This window comes from Protopterus annectens, chromosome 4.part1, assembly GCF_019279795.1.
Source record: "Protopterus annectens isolate FY-2018-M chromosome 4.part1, PAN1.0, whole genome shotgun sequence".
Classification (NCBI taxonomy): Eukaryota; Metazoa; Chordata; order Ceratodontiformes; family Protopteridae; genus Protopterus; species Protopterus annectens.
The window spans coordinates 617062356-617084009 of NC_056734.1; the positions used below are offsets into that span (position 1 = coordinate 617062356).

The following is a 21654-nucleotide window of genomic DNA, read 5'->3' on the forward strand; positions in this document are numbered from 1 at the left end:
GCTGTTGAGCAACACACATCCTGCATGCTGACACGTGTGATAGGATTCTTTGGCTTGTGAAACTGTACTCCACCATCAACCACTAATAAGTATGTTCTGGATTGCTGTTGGTGTGTGTGTGTATGTGTGTGTGTGTGTGTGTGTGTGTGTGTGTGTGTGTGTGTGTGTGTGTGTGCCAACTTTACTCAGTAGTGTATTTGTGTGCATGTGTGCATGTGTTCATGTGTTTGTGTGCATGTGTGCATGTGTTCATATGTGTATGTGTTCATGTGTGCATGTGTTCATGTGTTTATGTGTGCATGTGTTCATGTGTGCATGTGTGCATGTGTGCTAACATCATGTACAGATTGTAAAGTGTGTTTCCTGTCTTCCTCTCACAAGTGCTGAGGTTGTGTTGGTTGAGTGCAGCAGGGAACCTGAAGTCACTGCCACAAATAGTGGAAATGATGATACATGTGTTGTGGCATGGGCAGGTTTGACAGAGTCTGTCGTTGGTCCGCCAATCGACAGTAAGCAGTTTTCCACCCCATCTATGCGCACATTCATACTGCCAATACATCCATCATCACCAATGGCCTTAGCTGAGGGACAGCATACAGTAGGCATTGACCAGGACAGTGTGGTATCTATGGCACATGCATCCCCTCACAGCAGCCATACCCAGACTCCTGGAATGGTACCACATAGGCAGATGTCCAGGGGTTCTCATGGGAGCACTGCTGGTCATAATGCCCCTGGCAGGCATGCCCCCACAGGTCTTACAACCTCAGGTATGTTCCGGGCTGTAATGCAGGCACAGGCACATATGGAACGGTACACCAGACAGGGACTAAGGGCACAGAGGGCCCATAACACCGCTATCAATGACAGTATCCATGACCTTGCCAGTGCCATGCATAATTACACCGAGGTCATTGATAGACCTTGGGGGGAGACACTACATGTCCTCCACAATGTCATGTCCATGTGCCAGGACAGTGCAGGACGGCTGAGACGTCGACGTGGATGTATGCCAGCAACATCATCAGCTGGCAGTCGTCGTGAACGACACACAAGTCACAGCTGCTCCCGTAGTGGCAGTACCAGCCCCAGCAATGTTGAGGCTGGGCTGTCATTAGACTGTCCTAGAAGACCATGTGCACGTGGCTCTGGCCAGTCCCAGCAGGGGCATGGGTCCAGTCGACATCCCTCTGCCTCAGATGATAGTACCCAGTCTGGCTTAGTACCCGATACTATCCGTGACACCCCTGCCAGGCACAGGTACTGTGTCCGTGGCCAGAGACAGTGATCTGTACAGCCTGGCAGGTACAGTCTGTGGCTGTCCCACAACCTCCCATATTTGGCAGCCACATGGTAGAACTGTGTGCATGCAGACACACACACATAAACCAAACACCTAGGGCTAACACATACACACACACATTACATCAACATTGACCCATGCTGTACTGTTGTCCCTCACACACACACACACACACACACACATACATGTCGATTGGATGGATCACTGTCTGGCTCTGGCAAACCAACAACACACCCTGTGCATATGATGAAACTGTGCCACCTTCTGTCATCTGTAACATTGATGCAGGAACAGGCTAACATGGTGCTGATGCACAGGGTGTCTTAATAGCAGTGTAGCAATGTTAGCATGTTGTCAACAGTAAAGTGTAATGATATCCTTGTAGGTATATTTGAGCAGGCATGCTGCATTAAAGCTATGATTATCAATGTAGTATTGCTTACACCAGTGTTAATTCCAAAAATGGATTGTCCGCCCATGTGCCACTTGGCTGATGTGTGTAGTTCTGGCAGCATGTATTGGTGAGTGGACAGTGCATGTGTGATGTGTGCTGTACAGATTTGCAGGTGTACATTTGTGAACATGGTGGAGGTGCACTGTCTACATGTACGTGCATAGTGGACACATGGGAAGGGTGACATGCCCTGTATTACACAGTGTTAACATTTCATAGTTTCTATTGCTGGCCAGTATACATTTTACTACACATATGTTTTAACTTGGGTACACATGTGTGTATGACATGGTTTGACACTATGCTGTGGTTGATACTGTTAATATTGGTCATTGGTTTGCAGTCTGGTAGTATACGCAACCTCAACAGCCTGACTATAACCAATCATTAGTTGATGTCTTGACAACTGAGACACACATGTAGGAAACACAGTAGCATTTGGATCCTTCCGGTACAATACTATACCAGTAACCAGTGGTATTGACCACCACCCATTCCTGGGACCACTCCTGTTTGGCATGTAGCCCTCTAAGGTACAAGCAAACACAGTAGGGATATGTCCATCCACATCTAGTAATGCATACAGTGGCCTACAATGCATTCTCTGGATGAGGCACTTATCCTCCACAAGGGTATCATACAGACAGATACCTGCTGACCAACCCATGCTGTAAAGCTATAAGCCAACTATAGCATAGTAATCCACATTTACTAAACATAGTATCCCGACAGTACCACATAGGTAGTAGCCCACAACATGAAGAAGGGGTACCGATGTGTACATACAGCCACATGTTATGTCATCTGTCCTTTGGTATTCACATTTCCAAAGGTATTCTGAAGTCCCTCGATGTATCACATAAGCAATAAGGGGTCTGTATGCATATTCACGTAGTTGTTGCACACCTGTAATGAATGTCCATTATTGACAGACTTTGTTGTATTTGAACATGTCTGAAATATACCCCAGGCATGTACCCTCACTCACACTATTTTATAGAAACTGTCATGGGTGTGTGTGTGACACAGATGACCTAGGCCACAAATCGCTACAGTGGCTGGCCTTGTCACAAACATACATATGTGACCTAAGGTCTGAGAAGCAGCAGCACAATCTGTCAAAGGTAACAAATGTATTCATGTAGAAAGCAGGCTTTACACCTATGAACTAATTGAGGTCACATGTACATATATGTATTTGCCACACAGATACCTGAAGTGTGCAATGCACATACTGTTGTTTTACTGATATGTCATACAGTAGTAAAAGCAAAACCCACAACACATTGACCAACAGTGTCACACACACACTCAGCAATTGCAGGATTCAAACCCCTACCTAACTCTGTTATGATACTAGAGAGATATGCATTAACACGACATGCTATATGTTTTACTGGAAGCTTGCATTTCCACTGCTGTATTTGTGGGATGCTGACATCATCAGACTTGGCAAAGAGGAATATACCTCTTTTAATGTGTTTTCCTAGTCTCCAAAAAGGGCACTCCTCACAAAGGAAACCACACACAAACATATACCCCCCACACACATACACACACTCAGCAATTGCAAGATTCAAACCCCTACCTAACTATGTTATGATACTAGAGAGATATGCATTAACACAACACGCTATATGCTTTATTGGTTGCTTTTATTTCTTCTGCTATATTTGTAGGATGCTGACATCATGTGTGCACTTTGTTTTATACAATCCCAGGACTGCACCATGGGGGACAGCAGCTGTTAATAGCTTGAACAGGACTCCACAATTCTTAGCTTGTGTGATCTATCTGTGGACCAGTTGCCAATCCATCATATGACAATACATATTTAGGCACAGTTTGTTGATTTTGTGGATACGACATGTGTCTGGGATGTTGGAACAGGGCTACTCAAAGTCTATGTGGGATGTGTGTAGCTCACTTCAGTGATGTATGTCCTGGGTGGCTGCCTTGCAAACAGTTTAGCAGGTTTGGGAACCATGATCTGCCCATGACCAAACCAAAGTTGGTAGGGTTGTCTGTCGGCTTCCAATAGCTCTGTTTATGACTTCAATCATGATGGACTCCATGGCCTTGCAGATCAGACTTCATAGGCTTATGAGACTATAGTTCCCATGGTCTGTTGTGCACCAACACTTGTGGAGTGTGACATATGTTGCTGTAACCCATTCAACGGTTTCATATCCTGTAGAGAGGGTGAGGCTCAACAGACTGTTCAGGTGCAGGGTCTGTTTGTTCTGCAGTTCACTCATGACACATATAGGGAAACAATGTAATCCAATTGATGCAATGTTTTCTTCTTTGGAAGGAGCTGTTTACCCATTCTACATGTGATATCTCCTGGTATGATGATAGGGTCTTTTGTCAGTGGGAGGTGGGTATGTATGTATTGGCCTGTCTGACAGGATGTTGGCATTGTCAGTCATTTACAGATGGCCCTGACTCGGGACATATATGAGTATACATTGCTATTTATGACATAGCTGAAGGAAGTGTCATGGTTCTGTCTGGACTCCTTTGCAGATAATCTTTCCAAAACACCAACAAACTTAAGCACTACACCCCTGTTATACTCTTTTACACACTGAGCACCGTACTGATCCTTTTTGATCAGTCAAAGGAGTATTTCATCATAATATCCTGACATGTCCAAAGGTCAGTTTTGTGTGTACTCTCCAGTGCAGCTGGTGAATATGAGAGTTTTCAGGCAATGTTACAACTGCCTTATGCACACAGACAACCCTCTCCTCCTCCCAACAAACTCAGATATATGTGAGAGATGCAACTATATGGACAAACTGGAGGCTGAGCTCTCTCAACCCATGACTGGCACAGTCTATCAGGAGGAGAAGGTAACCACACACACCCAAATCTAGTCTCACATAGACCTATAGCAACAGCAAATCAAACACATAAACACACATAAACATACTCAGAGGCTCTAAATAAACATCTGCCTAAGCAGCAGAGACCTCCAAAGCAGACACCAAAACAACTGCTACCCCACAACAATACACACATATCACATAGTTCACAAAGTCAGTGTGCCACACAGTCACTGCCCTTAAGGCTAAACAACACACTTAATACACTTGTAATAGGTGACTCTATTGTCAGACACACTGATGTCCCATTCACCAGGCTGAACAAGCAGAAGGTCATTGTAAGTTGTCTGTTGGGTGCCAGGATCCGCCACATAACACATGCACTCAGGTCACTCCAAAGCAAGTACAAATATGACCCTGTCATTGTCCATGCTGGTGTGAATTACCCGAGATGTTCCTCCCTGGACTACATGAGAAGAGACATAGAGGAGCTCTCTGATAATGTAGCCCAGGCCGGTATGACCCTGACCTTGTGTAGCATCTTACCGTCACCAAGAATGATGCCACAGTATAAAGACAAAATGATCACTTTTAACAGTTGGCTAACGTATCGGTGTCATTCAAAGGGGATCCAGTGTCTGTCAGCCTGGGATGACATGCTCGACAAGCCATGTTGCTTTACTAGGGACAGCTTGCACCTGTCACCCCTGGGCTTTCAAATACTGGCTAAGACTCTTGCCACCCCCATAGTGCCTTTTTTAGGCAAGGCTCAAAAGAGAAACCTACTTCCATAGATGATACAAGGTAAAAGAAACTAAGGGTAATGCTGCTCCACGCCAGAAGTCTACACCTCAAAATGCATGCACTCAAGGCTCTATTCAGTATGGAGAATATTGATATCTGTGCAGTAACAGAAACCTGGTTCAAGGTTCCCGAAAGCACCCCAGCACTACCAGGTTATACTTCATACCATGCTTTTCAGCCACAAAACCCGGACCAAACCACAAAAGGAGGGTGAGTATCCATATACATCAAAGATACACACACCTCCAGGTTAGTAGCACTGCACGAAGCATCAGAGACCATCCATGTGCAACTAACAGTGGGCAAAACTGCCTTTCAGTTTGTAGCCTGCTACAGACCACCCTCACAAACTCAGGGGCCCCACTCGGCCTTCCTGAGAACACTGGAGATTATGATGGTCTCTCCAAACACCATTATATTGGGTGACTTCAACTACCCAAACATTGACTGGGAATACTACTCAAGCCCCAAAACCATTGGCCAACAGTTCCTAGAATTTATAAACTCAAATGCTATGGAAAAACTGGTCACCACCCCCACAAGAGGGGAAAACATATTGGACCTGCTCATCACCAACATGGGGACTCTATGTTCTACACCAGAGGTATACCCCTCATTGGTAAGGTCAGACCATACATTTATCTCACTGGACATCCATATCCCATTTCCATCCCCAGCCAAGGTATTCTTGGTGAAGAACTTCTCAAAGGCAAATGTCACACTTCTCAAAACCGAGGTGGTATCCTTCAAAGCCCCCGGGCCAGTGGAAAATATGGCTCAAACTGCAGAATCCTTTACAAACATATTCTATGGACACCTACAGGAATGCATGGATCATGCTATCCCAAATGAAACCAAGACTCACTCCTACAAAGGCAGGGGACCTGTCTGGTGAACCCCAGCCATAAATAAGCTATACAACAAAAAAGAGGAGGCTACTACATGATAGAGCAAAATCCCAAGAAGGGAAGGCATCTCTGATCGGTACTAGCAAGAAACTACGATCACTCATAAAATCATCTAAGGCCAGCTTCGAAAGAAAAATTGCACAAGACATTAAAGACATTCACAAGGCCTTCTTTAGTTATGTCAGGAACCTGGGTGGCAACTCCCAGATATGCTCTTAGTTAGTGCATAATGACAAAAAATACACTGAACCCACAGACATTGCCAACATCCTAACAGACAGGTTCAGTGCAAATTTCTCCCCCCATCCCCCCAAAAGAGCAAATGTCCATCCCAACAGAGTGTAGCCTCCCTGACATCACAGATGAACAGGTTACAGCTGCCCTCTCCAAAGCAATAACACAGCATCAATGGGACCGGAGGGTGTCCTGGGCTGCGTCTTACATGAGCTTCATGAAGAACTTAACCCTCACATAAAGTCACTGTTCAATATCAGACTTACTACAGGATATGTACCCAAGGAATGGCATACAGCAACAGTGGTCCCGCTCCACAAAGGTGGTGCCACAATGGACCCTGGACACTATCGCCCTATAAGCCTGACTAGCCTGGTCTGCAAAGCTATGGAGCATATCATCATGGAACTCATAAACAAAGACATCAGGAACCTCCAGACACTGGATCCTACCCAATTAGGCTTGGTTAAGGGCAGATCTTGCCTCTTGAACATGGTTGACTTCTTTGAAACAGTTACTAGGGCCATAGACATAGGGAAGGTAGTCCACACAGCCTACCTGGACCTCGCAAAAGCCTTCAACACAATTCCCCACTCGGGCATCATAAATAAGCTCACCAGCTTAGATATCAACACATATGTCACAAGATGGATTGCAAACTGGATCAGGGATAGCACCCACATGGTCAGAATTGCAGGTGCCATGTCAGACTCTACACCAGTTACAAGTGGCATCCCACAAGGCTCAGTCCTGGGACCTCTCTTGTTCAGAATATATTTCTCTGAGGTACAGGCTAACATGGGAGGACTATGGCTGATCAAGTTCGCAGATGACTGCAAACTGGGTGCCATAATCAACTCTCTGGCTGACACAAGCATCCTCCAAAAGGGTCTCACAGAGATGGTTAACTGGTGCCAGAGCCATGGCCTAAAGCTAAATGCCATAAAATGCATAGTCATCCCCTTTGGGAAAAACAAAGTGCCCACAAATTACCACATAGGTGGTAATCCATTACATACGGAAGAAGTATTTAGGGATTTGGGGACCCAAGTAGATAGTATTCTCTCCTTTGACAATCACGTTGCCAAAGTGGTTAGAAAGACCTTCTATATAGCCCACCTTATCACGACAGGTTTCACATCTAGATCAAGAGAGGTGATTGTGCCCCTCTACTCATCAGGCCCATACTTGAATACAATGCCCCATTTGGGATGTACCTTACCCGACAGCTGCAGCAACTGTAATGACCCCAAAAGTACCTCACCAAGTGGATCAAGGGACTCAAACAGATGCCCTACGCAGTTCGGCTAAAGAAACTCCAGCTCTACTCAGTTGCTTACAGCCTACTCAGATGTGATCTGTGCCTGACGTATAAAGCCATGTCCAACCCAGAATTAATGGTCATGCTCAACCTCAGGATATCCAAATCCCTTAGAGCTACACACTCCAGGGACTTAAACCTCAGCACAGAAATAAATAGGACATGCTGGAGGGACAGATTCATATCCCAGTGGCTCCCCTCACTCTGGAACGGAATCCCAGTCCAAGTTAGGCAGAGCCCCTCACTGACCCTCTTCAAGAGAAATCTTGACAAGTGTATGGGAGATTGTACATTTACCCCTGGGATCTCTTCTGGGTCCCTGCTAGACAGAGGCACAATAAACTAACCGTAAAAGGGCTATCTTGTGTGACCTACTATTCAAAGGCACAGTCTACTAATCTAAAAGGGTGGCAAAAGCCAAACACACTCTGGCTAGGCTTATAAATGCCCTAGGGCAGATAGCCAAGTATCAACCTATGAACCTATGAAACTATGATAATGTTTGGAGTGCACATTGTTTAGTGATGACACTGATTGCAGGTTTTTATCTTCTTTGCTTTCCCACTTTCTATGAACAAACTAGGTATCTGTAGTACATATTTGATTATGACAGGGTTCCAATATATTATATATGTGTCTGTTGCCATATAACTGTGTGCACAAGGCAGGATTGATGAATAGTGAGAGGTTCCTGGGTTAACACATGCAACTGCCAGATATGTGTGGCCCACTGCTGTACTCAGACATGGGCTGTGTGTGTGAGCATGCCCGGTTTGGCCTTACAGTGTTTTGTTGCCTGGCATTTGTCTCATTTATTCAAGTGTGTGAGCATGCCCAATGTGACCTTTCAGTATGTTGCTGTCTGAAGTCCACTACATTTGTTAACGTGTGTGAACATGCCCAATATTAAAATGTATACTATATGTGTGTTGAAAATCAAGTTATATTTTTACTGCAGGGCTCACCTTTGTGTCATAACTCGACAGGGATTTTGCTGTGTCTGCAGGGTTTCCATGAGACACTTTGCATAGACTTATCAAAATTTCTTCATACAAGCTAACCAGTGAAATACTGTCATGGTTTGGTGGTTCAGTACTGTAACTCTAGTGCACAGTATCCTGGGTTTGAGGCTTGTCACTGCTTTATATTTTCATACTGGGCAGACCAGACTGCTTAAGGACCAGTAAAGCAGATATGAGCATATTTACCTGCTTTTGCTCAACTATGCCCAACTTTGATCAAACTTGCCCAACATTGCTCATCATTAACCAACATTGCTGAACGTTGCCCAATATTGCTCAACATTGCCCAAAGTTGTGCTAGTTAGTGTGTGCAATTTTGTTTACATATACTAAATAGTGATAAAAGCTGTTTAGCACTGCTTTATATTGCTTAAAACATGGCAATCATGCCTCAGGTGGTGCTGCAGGGCTGCCTATGTGGGATGCACATAGTACACTCCCTATACATGTTTGAAAACAGGTAGTGTCAAGTTAGGCATCACTTTTACTATATGTGCAAGTCAGAGAGAGGTATCATTTCCAGGGTTCCTACTGAGCCAGTGTATGTGCTATGCATTGCCTCTTTGCCAAGGCCAAAGCATACTGGGCATGCCTCCTTCTGCCTAATGGGGCAGGCTCAGGTTGTTCCTCCTCCGAGTCACACTCTGCCTGTGATGGCCTTGGCAATGGTGGGGGGCTGTTTGGCCCAGGCCTATGCTGCTCCTGCTGCAGCTGTTTTCACAGGATCATATTATGTAGCATAGCACATACCATGACAATTTGGGTACATGTAGTTGGTGAGTACTGCAAGGCTCCACCAGATGTGTCCAGGCACCGGAACCGTGACTTGAGCAGCCCAAACACATGCTCGATTACATTTCGTGTTTCTGCATGTGCCTCATTTTGGCATTCCTGTTCAGGTGTGTGTGCATTTCTGATGGGTGTCATCAGCCATGGCTCCAGTGCATATCCAGCATCCCCCACTAGGTGACCATGAGGGATGACCCCACTGGCAAATGTCTGGTACAGCTGTGTCAGATGCCAGATATGGGAATCATGGTAGCTTCCAGGGCAGCTAGCACACACATTCAGTATTATGCCCTGGGCATCACACACGACCTGGCAGTTGATTGAGGGGAAGCCTTTGTGGTTAGTGTAGGCCCTACCCTGCTCACCGGCTGGTGCTTTGATGCGTATGTGTGTGCAGTCTATTGCACCCACTACCTCAGGGTATTCCGCCATTTGCTGGAAAAGATGCACATTGCTGGCCAATACCTCATGGGAATTGGGGAAATATACATGATCACCGACATGTGCTGACATGGCATTCAGGAACTGGTGCAGTACCCTGGATGCTGATGCCTGTGATATCCCCATCATATCACCAGTTGGTCTCTGGAAGGTACTTGTTGCTAGTATTCTTAGGCCAACACATACCTTGGTTTCCACTGGTATGGGTTCCCCTCTGTTGGTTCTGTGTGTGAGGCGTGGCCTGCACAGCTCAACAATTTTCTGCATGAGGTCTCTGTCTACTCTATAGCGCTCCACTATCTCCAGCTCATGTAGCCCTGGTAGGTTACCCTGGGCATGTACACTCTTCTCCGTCTCTTCACTGAGGGTTGCTCAGCAGCATTCGCATTGTCACCACCCTCAGCATGTTGCATATGTCGCCTTATAACAGCAATGGCAGCGCCTAACATTTCTTTGTCTCAGTAAAGCTTTTTCAGTTTTCACTTCAATTAGCTTACTGCAGTGCTGCAGTGTCTCTGAGAGAAACATAGTGGAAAGTTGTTTGCAGAGTTTTAAGTGCTGTGCTGGGCTGGGATAGTGTACTGCCTGTGTAATTGCCTGATTCTGATTGTTTTCACCTGCTAGCTCTGCTAGTTCTCCCTGGTTAACTTCCTACTATTTGTTGTACTTCCTTTTCCCTTTCTGTTTCCACAGGGGGGCAGCGCCGTGCACAAAAGTGCAAACACACGCACACCAGCTCACATGCGCGCACACATGCTTACACGGCCTAACACTTGCTAATTCCTGCTTAAACGCGCGCACACAGGCGCAAACGCGCTTACACAACTTTAAACAACCTTACACATACTTACTCCGGCTTAAAAGCACGCACACAGGCGCACACGCACGCACACAGTCTTACTCGGATATACAGGTGCACACCTGTGTGCAAACACGTTGCAGGCACTTCAACAAGAAACATTAGTGTTATCCATGGCATACACCTTCTATTTCTTGCCTTTAGCTAGGATACCTGTTGACACACCTCTTCCAGTGATGAGTAACTGACAGCAAACACATGCCACTCTGCTACAATGAGCTTACATTCTTTCATACATACCCCCTCATGATGTCACCTATCTTCTACTCTGTTACTCGCTTATCCTACTCATACACTCCACTGACTGTGCTCATTTGCTATGTAAACTTGGGACTCACTATCCTTACCCTCATTTGCATGGGATTGCCTAGTAATGCTTGGTTACATCTCTTAGACTGAGCTTCCCCCCTTAGCAACCTCTACTCGGTTGCCATGTTGTCTTCAGCCTGCCATTCACTTGCATTGAAACTTATGATTTGCTATAAAATCCATATTTGTGGCTTTTAATTTCTGGTTTTCTTGTTTTCAGAGCGCCGCGCATTTGTGCAGCGCTGCGCTATGCTTAAACTTCGGAGATCGAGGTAAATACATTTTTTTTTTTTTTTATTTTGCATCTGGGAACATTGCCAATGTCCGTATATTTGGCCATTGGCATGCTTCCTCTACTGGATGCAGCCTTTATTTGGAGCTGTCATGGCTCGTTTTGCTATTTGCAGAACGGTACTCAGTTGTCAACGGAGTACATTTCTGCAAATAACACTACTCTTACTCGGACAGGTTCGGGTTTCCTGGATCACAAATTTACTTCATTTGCATGGCTTTCACCACAAATGAGGTAATTTGCATAACCTAGCCCTGTCCGTGTAAGAGTCGTTTTAGGAGCTCTGTTGCACGCCCCTGCCGGCTGTTCCTGGATCGCTCGGCAGACATGTTGGCTGCATGGAATCTTACTCTACTCTTAGACTCCGTGCAAGCCTTCATGAATCCGGCCCTTTAACTTTTCAGAGCATGAGTGTTAGTTAACACAATACATAAACATTCAAAATCATTACCATCAATTGTTTTTACAATTCAGATAAGTAACTTGTAGCCATCATACTTGTAGAAATGCAGTTTTTTGTTATCTCACAATTAACTTTTACTGAATAATAATTAAAATCCATTTAATGAGCTATTAATACAATGGTTGATAGAATTTAAAACTAAATCACTAGTAAGTAAACCATTATTAGCAAACTTACAAAAATAATGTAAATAATAAGCGGTACAAAATAAATGCCTCTGTATTGATGTTTGCTATACTTGTGAATAAAGAAATTGAACAATTGTATGCATAAGTTACTCATAAGTTGGTTCTCTTGGGTAAGTTCTGGTTAAGCCGACAAACTATATTTATAGATAGACTTAAACTGATCAAAACAGAAAATGACCAAACTCCAATATTTTATGTTATAAAGGAATGAATCTGACAAAACACCATCTATGTATTATAATATTCACATATTTTTTTATTATCATAGACTACTTGAACAAAATAACACAACTTACAGTTCCAAATACATGTATGCTCTGGTTTGTATGGAAGTCTGAGTTAGGACCTTTGAAAACTGCAGCAGTTTCACATAGGCATCCTCCTGCCTTATATTCTAGTTGCTTTAAGGATGCTAACACTGAAAAAAATAAACTAACTGTCCATTGTTTTTTTTTTTTTTGGCGATTTTTACTCAGACTGTGCAGCAAAGCTTGACTCATTCCTTCTGCCCCAGATATTGTTGTAGTACCTACCTAATCAGTTTGAAGCAGCCCATTGATCATAGTTGAAGGAGAGAGAAATTCTGAGCTACACTGCAAACTAGATCAAACTGGCAAGGCAAAAGCTAGGTAAACTGGTGCCTTGGGCAATCCCCCAAACTGGTGCATTATGCAGACTTCACAATGGGCAAAGGCATTGTGTGGGAACTATAAAACAAAGGAGAATACACCTTACATAAATAAGGATAACTTCTGACTCAGGTAAAATCAAAAGCACGTGCAATTAGACAACATACATTGTGGTTTTCTCCAATAATCAAGGAAAGTCTGACTAACCCCCATCAGTCATGCTAACATATGGATCTATCCTTGACCTGTAGTGTAGTGATGTTGATTCCTAAAGTGGGAGTTTACATCAGACCCAATTAAAGTCATAGAAACCATCATAAAAGAGATTGTCCAACATGACACAGTGGACTTCTCTAAGATATGGAACAATATGAGTCTGTGAAGGTATATGTTTGTCGTTTGATTATTGTAGCATTCATTGAAGAGGTAGAAAAAGATGTCAGTGATGTCCTGGAAATGCATGCTGCTTACCTTGACATTAAGACATTTAACATTGTCTATGTAAGGTAATGATTTAAAATTAAATGTTAAATGCCAATCCATGCATAAATCAAAAGGTAAAGCATTAGTTAAGTAACAAGGCATATGAAGTCAGGATGGGGGGGGTTAGTTGTCCATTCCATCTGGGTTATCACTGGCATCCCAAAGGTCTCTGTCCTAGATCAATTCTTTTGAGAACTATTCTTTTCAGATAAGAAAGTAGAAAATAGTTTGCTGGTGACTACAAACTGAGTAATACAGTTACTTCAATAAAAGATGCCAAAGTTGTTCAAGACAATCTACAAAAAATATATCGAGTAGCAATAACTTCACATTTATTGTTGCTAAATATAACATTGTGACACTTGTCAAAAAAGACAAATTATTATTACATAGATGGCCAGTTGGTATAAAAAGGGCACCATCATTAAAGATAAAGGAACAGATAGCAATTTAAACATTTACCAGAACGTACTTAGCAAAGTCAGAAAAACAGTCTGTAGCACATCTGATTTTAAAGGGCTGTCTGGTTATGGCAGAGAGTACATTGTATCACTTTATATCTCACTGGTCTGTTCCTAAATACAATGTTGCATTTTGTAGCATTTGAATAACCTACTGGAAATTACTTAAAAGCATGTCATTCCAAACTAGAGAAAAAAAAAAGAGATGTGAAAGTACATTTCATAAATGCTTTAGAAATTAGCAACATATTCTGTTTCTCAGACTTCTTAGTGGTGACTTCAGTCTTCTCTAGGTCTTGTCCAGTTCTGTCTGAAAGCCTTTGCCTGGAAAACACAGCTAAGAGATAACTAATACCACATCAGGGAACTGATATAAAGAATTAATATAAGTAATAGAAGATTTGTTACAGATGCATTATAGGATAATTTACAAGAATGTTCAAGAAAGCTTCCCTGTATAGTAATTATAAAATTAGAAAAAGCCAGTGATTAGATTCTTTCAGAAGTGGTTTTGATATATATGCAAGTGTACAATGTATGACTGTGTTTGTGTCTTTCAGATTACTTTAACTTACTGTGATTATTTTATCATGGTTTACTATGTCAACATCACAATGTCACACATGCTGGCACAAAAAAAATGCAAACCACAACTATATAAAAGAAATCCCCAAATATTCATGTCTTTCAATGCACTAGCCATCAGCACTCCCCCCTTTATTTCTTATACAAACTGTAAAGTCACACAGATGCAGGAAAAAAGGAATTGTTTAATGCATTCACTTTTCGCTAGGCTTGGAAATATTGAAAAAATACAAATTAAAAAAATATGCAAGCATTCGAAAACTAAAGCAGTTATAAAACAAGAGAGATACCCTGCACTAGTACCCAAGTACCCAGCAAAAATCTGTGCTGGTGACCAAAACCAGGAAGAAATGTTAATAAGAATATGTTATACAAATGCTAGACGCATAGGCAGAAGAAAAGAAGAATGGGAGACCATCATTAAAGGGTCTCAACCTGATATCACAGAGAAAAAATCACCGCTGCAGGCATACTTCTCAGGTGTACCTCATTATGAGAAATATTCTTAATGTTGAGCTTAAAAAGTCAGTGTTCCTCACTGTTCCACATTTCAAGGGTCTATCACGCATCATTGTTAATGTTGTTAAAGTAATATCCATGGTAAATGATACTGCATCATATTAAGTCATCAAAATAACTTTTTTTCAGAAGTCTGAAGTAACACATTTTAAGCATGGTGGAACCTTCCTTGGTGAAGTTGTTAATAAGCTGTTAGTAAGGGATCCACATTTTGCCCATTTGTTCCACATTATGGGAGGAAGTGCTCTATGGTTTGGAGATGAAAGGTTGAGAACTATGGGTACAGTATACAGAGAGCTGAGCTATGGTTGTAGTGTCTGCTTAAACACTGCTGATCACAGAGGAATAGCATATCCAGGGGAGGAAGAGTTCTGATGTTTACATGGGAATTTATAAGAAACATCTGAACTTTTGTGTGATAGCTGTAAATACATTAAGCAAATAAAATGATATTGGACAAAGTGATATAGGAACTCTTTTGGATAGCCTGAGATATGATTATCAGTTGAGATTTAAATTTACCTTCTAGGGACTGGAGAAGAATCATAATGATGAAATTAAAGACAATCGATTACTGTGAAAGTTACATGAACATGATAAACATTACTGTTAGGCTGGTAAAATTCTGAATTCTGTACTCCTTCAAGAAGAGATATAGAACTAGGGGCTGGATTAAGAAAGGGTGAAATACTGGCTACTACCACTGACAGTGGCCATTTCTGATTCAGAGACAGGCCCTCCACAGTGATCTTATACAGTCTGTAAAATTATCAAGGTCAGCTATCTCCTTGGCCAGCGAACATGCTATGGAGGCATTCCATGGAGTTTATGCTAATTGGCCGTATGCTGTCCCCAGCTCACGTGTAAGACTTAACTCAGCAAAAAGTTTGCATTCCCCCATTATTTTTAAGGGTGAGTTTGTGTTAAATGTAGATGCCGTGGAATTTAAGGACAGATCATGGGGATGTGAATATATGTAAGCATATGTGTGGCTAAGCATAGCCTTAGTCCTCTACTCCAACCGAGGACTTCATGAAGTGCTGTGTCTTGCATGTTGATGCACTCTTTGAACAATAAAGCATATTAAACTTTAATGTCTGTCATTATTGGCTGACTAACTGTGTGTTTGAATTTTGAAGGCACTGTTGTTATGATGGAGAGATTAGAGAAATAAATTACAGGTTTGGCAATTTGAGGAATTTTTAATTTAGTTTGCAAATCTAGACCCAGACTTAGTAAGTTTTAACAGGAGAGATTTGGTTTCCTTTACAATTATTACATTAAAGTGAGAGGTGGCTGTATAGTCAAATAGGGGGTACATGTGGGTTGGTGCAAGTGTAGTATCTGGTATGGGGTTGTGTGTTGGCAGTGTGAAGTACAAGAGCTATCTTTTGGTTGTTAAGAGGTAGTTTTTAAAGTCATTGGTAAATATAAGGTAAGTCATTTTGGTATTTGCAAGTTGATGGTGAGGAGTCTGTTTTTCTTGTTTCCACAAGAGTTTTGTATGATCTGAAAATTTAGTTTGTTTCCTCCTTAAATATGCTGCCTTAACACCATTAGTTGCAATTTGCGTAGATTTCCTGAGAATGTTTTATGAATAAACTTTTATTTTATGCTAAACTAATTAATTAATATGTATCTAAGTCATTATGTTGTGTTGGAGTAATTAAGCTAAATTCATCTAAAGCACTACTTGACTTAAATCCACTGATTCTGTGTTTATAATTACACACAAATAAACATCATACTGTCTGTGCTACAGTGACAATGGCTGATCTGACTGAAACTTTGTTTGGACTATACAGTAATGCTATAATAATTTTATTTTGCTAACTGTATAACTACATCCTTAGGCTTTCAATTATGTGTAATAATTCTATAAAACAATGTCCTCTTTGTGCAATATTTGCCTGTTTTCACTCTGTACCTTATGTTGGTTATTCTTACAATTGAAGTAGTAGGACCATTTCCCTATAATACGTTTTTAAACACTTTGTGTTTTTAATCCTGTGTTCAGTTATGATGTATGTCTTAGTGTATGTGTTTATGACCAGATCGTGTATCAAAAGGGCCCATACATGAATCCTCCTACCTGGTTGACAAAAAACAAATTAGCAAATGCTGCTTATAGACAATATTAATGATGATGTAATCATGGATGACCTGTAGCCCTGCTTATGCTAAATATGGTTGTTATAACAGGACTATAGTGTAGTGACATATTTAAAGTCAGGTGGCAGCCTTATTTAATACGTAGTTACTTTATGAGCAGAAACATTAATGGAATAACTAAACTTTTTCTTCAGCTATAAAAAGTAGGCAACAGAAACAAATTGATGTCTATACCTACTGCGTACTTCAAGAATAACCTATATGTAGCATTAATGATTGTGAACCTAGATGTTCTATTGGATCAGTGAATCATTTGTAGGAAAGATATTGATGAAACGGCCAAGCAGATAACAAGTAGAATGCTATTGTAAAGGGTATTGCTAAAGTATGAGGACAGAGTATAATTCAGTGTAACTATCAGGAAAAAAGTGGAGTAAAAAGTATTTATTGGGCAGTCACTCAGGTAATATATACACAGATTAGAAGCAATGTCTAATATGTTGTAGTACACAAATAGTGAGGATAAAATAGTGCCCATTAATATACATATGAATTTATAGTTCAGTTTAGTAATTTAATAGACTAGCAGGATTACATCAGTAACAGCATGCACAGTGTACAGTACACAGAGGTGTAATGAGATAATGCATGGCTAGAAAAGGCTACGAGAAGAAGAATATCGTGTGCTGTAAGGCTGGGCAGACTGCTTGTAGTAAAGGTAAAGGTGAAGACTGAGTTAGAGAGGCTAGGTAGGGACTGGATAACGGAGGTGACGTTGAAGCACCAACACTTAAAAGAAGAGATGATTACTTCTCTGGGTGCTGCATTCAGTCAGGTCCCTTGCTTCACTTGAAGAGGACCTGAATGAGTGCAGCTTACAGACAAATCAAAAAAGAAAAAAAAAATGGAAAAAAGTTTGCGATCATGTAATGACATCACAGAGCCGTGTGGAAGTCCATGAGGTGCTGAGGAATGAACAGAGGAGATGGAGAAACCCACAGCTACTGCATGGGGACCCTCATTTTCTGGGAGATAATTGGGGGCTCCTTGTGGCTGCTGGTTCCATGGGTGCCTAACGCTGGCTATGTCTCTGATACCTGAAAACTTTCAAATATGCTGATGATTGAAATGCATATAATAACTGTACTTAAACCTTACATTAGACCAGATGATATTCTTTATTCAGTTTTAAGTTCATTTGAAAAAAATAGTCCATGTTTCATAAAGGTGGTATGTGTAATGTTCCTTGGACTAAAGCATTTAGCTTTAATGTAGAGTGGCAGTTAACGTGTTTCTAACATTTAAAATAATTATTTTTAATGTTTCCTTTCCTGAAAAAAAATCAACTTTATTTCACAAAATGAATGAACTCATAAATGTCAATCTATAATAAAAGAAACATGAAATAATAATGCATGCATGTTAAATTAAAATATAACTTCACCATTATATGGAATATGTAGGTTTCAGTTCCAAAAGACTTGTTCTTACAACGAGAGCAGGCTGAGAATCTAGCCCCTTTGATAAGGCAGTATACAGACAGAACTTACACCAAAGCAAGTCACTTACACTAAGAGCAATTCATTCAGAACAGGGCAGACTTACACTGAGAGCAACTCTTTTTATAGACTGGTCCATAATGTGGAATTTGCTTACTATAAGATGAAGGTAATATTTTTCAAGCAAGGATGTAATTTCCGTAAATTTTTCCAGTTTGCAAGTAACTGCAATGTATTATCATAAAGACCTTTAAGGTTATGCAGTATAATTCCATTTAGTTGACAGGTATATCTGCAGTGCAGCATAAATTGTAATATATGATGCTGTCTCTTTAATTGTGTGGAACCTTTATATACAAAAATACCAAGATGTGAATGGTCATGTAATATACTTCCTTCTGTGTCTTAGAGCTACAAAAGCAAAGTCACTGAGTTAGGAACACATAAATCACGGTAAAGTATTTGGCTGGGATTCATAAACAATTGTATACTACACATGACACCTTGTGAGGATTTATATAATTTGTTTGGGAAAACTGATTTACAAAAGTTTATAAAATTTCAGGTGCAAATGTGATACTTCTGGGTCTGGCCTTTGTAAGCTACAGCCCTGCACATTATGGGTGACTAGAATGATACTGAAGTTGCCTAGTTTAGTGACTCAAAGAAGTCCATAATACGCAACGTCCCAGCAGAGCAGTGTAAATGCACTTGGCTGTTAGCAGTGTAAACTCTATTCTACTGTGGGAAAGAGTTCTGTAGTACAGAGCGGAACAAACTGATTCAGCTCAGCACTGTGTTGTTACAGTTTGTTCTGTGTTACACCCATCTATAGTTTAAACAACTGCTTGGACTGGCTAAGCATTTAATGGGACTTAGAGATGTGCTACTTATGTGAATCTGGATTCAGACCTTTGCTGAGTAGTACAAAGAGAGTGAAGAGATTTGCTCTGCTCAGGTGAAACTCTCTGAATCATGCCCTTTGTCTTCAAAAGCAAAACAGTTTCAGTAGACATTAAGAAACTATATGGTCTACAGGGAAAAATATATGGCAGAGTTCACCAAATGAAACAAGTCCCAGACATAAATAGTTGATGTAAATATATGGAGTTTTGTTTTTTATATTGATAAGCATATTATGATGTATAAAACTTCATGATAAAGCTTCTTTAACTAAACTATATTTTTATGGCATTTTACTTGTTTTCAGACTGTAGATTGTTGATTAAATTCTATGCATTTGCCATTCTGATTATTTTGTTTTGTTTTGGCCTTTTAGAACTACAATGGAAATCATTTTCTTTAAATCTTTTCAGATTTGCTTTGTAAACCTAGATGGAGGAAAAGAAGATGACACTAACAAACTCAAACAGGTAAGATGTCTTAAAAGACTTGATTCAAACTGACAATAGTCGTATAATGAGCATGTATTATGATGCTTTTCATAAAAGGAAGCCCAAGTTGTATTTATCAGTTACCATTTGTGGACATGAGCTACATTCTCTGAATATTTCCAAAGCAGAATCATAAAGATGGTATTAAAATATTTACCCCCTATAAAGAAGAAATTTTGTTTTGATCTATTCCAAATCTATTTCTGTTCTGTGTGAAATGATTGCTTTTACAATGATGCAATTTGTCCATTCCACATTTTGCAGATTAACCATTGAGAAATTTAGTAATGTGTAAAGATTTACAGCTCAACTGTCCAGAATTTGTCGAAACACTCCTTATTTTGCCTCAAACTTTGGCCTGCCACTTTTAAAACTAGACATTGTTTTGAGAAGATCAAAGTTATAGTACCAGTATTTTGTATGTATACCTAATTGGCGGGCTTTTCCCAAATAATTTTTTCTTTGTTACTAATTCTGTCTCTCCTTCTTAACAGAACAATACCACTATTTGCCTATTGTACAACAGGGTCAGCATTTTTATTCTGTGAACCTTGTGGAGCTTTTAAATTCAGGAGTTATAAGACCAGTGCTACATATCAAATGCTTCACTACATTCATATGGTATCAGCACTTGGGGCAAGTAAATAATTAGTATCCGTGCACACAAAAAGTCGCATTCAGGTCTTCTCGCTATTAGTGCCTGCATTTTCCGATTCAGGATTTTGATTGCAAGTGTCAAACACTTTCCTTGAAGTCATTGTCTATATACAGAGTTTTCAACAAAATGTCTGCTACACATACTGTCCATGCTTCATACCAAGTGTTTCATAGTATGTTCTATTTGAATGCTCCACTGATAAGGCAAATTTAGCTAATAAAAATTCAAGAATTTGATTGTTCTATGGCTGGAAAGTAATCAGTGCTTTATGGCAGCATTTCTGAAAAGTCACCATAATAAACATATATCTAAAGGAAAAATGCAAATGGCACATTCAAGCTCAAAATATAACACATAATTATTAGCATAACTTACTTTATAAAAAAATCTAGTTGGATAAAATATTTAGCAGATACTAAGTGAGGTATCATCCTTCTATGACCAAAGTGATGGTTTTGTTATTGGTGTTGTATTTGCCCATAACATTGGTTATAATTAATAAGCTATTGAGCAATCTCCCATTCCTATCCATCACAGGGATCGACTCACAGTGACCAGTTCCTATAGTCATTACTAAAATTAATAACTAATTTTACATCACATGAAATATCCCATTATCAGCATTCTGTCAATAGAACAAGGACACTTATGCATGCATATCTGAGCTAGTCACAACATCTTGCCAAACTTTTTGAGCAAGATAGCTCCATTCAGATCAGTAGACCCTGGGTTTGTTTTGTCCCAGGGACCAAAACAATAGGATAACAAGCACAGAGAGTACTATTCCTGTGAGCATGCAAGCATTTCAGCAATGCTTCTACATCTGTGGTTAGTCCACAATGATTGCAGCTACTTAGTGGGCTGAATTTCTGAATGTCCACTGATGGAGACTTGTACAGTCACAGTATTGTCATCTCCCAGCATGATTGCAAGGCATTATAGGCTAGACATGTCTAATGTCAGATTTTTTCTAGTGTAACAGGCATAGGTGTTACACTAAGTAATGCAGTTTCCTATTTATCTATGGCTATGAATAAGATTCCATGTAAGGTGATGTGACACATGCTTTCAGTACAATGACAACACTCCCTCTGTA

At 40.7% G+C, this 21654-nt stretch overlaps 1 protein-coding gene across 3 annotated transcripts in view; it reads left to right on the plus strand.

Moving 5' to 3' along the window:
• LOC122800992 (SPHK1 interactor, AKAP domain containing) overlaps positions 1–21654 on the plus strand; it is a gene marked incomplete at its 3' end in the record, with an annotated part of 1235108 nt that overhangs the window by 529898 nt on the left and 683556 nt on the right. For all 3 annotated transcript variants that reach the window (XM_044070417.1, XM_044070419.1, XM_044070418.1), the window contains 1 exon segment: positions 19823–19879. In XM_044070417.1, the coding sequence (XP_043926352.1) occupies positions 19823–19879 (57 nt within the window).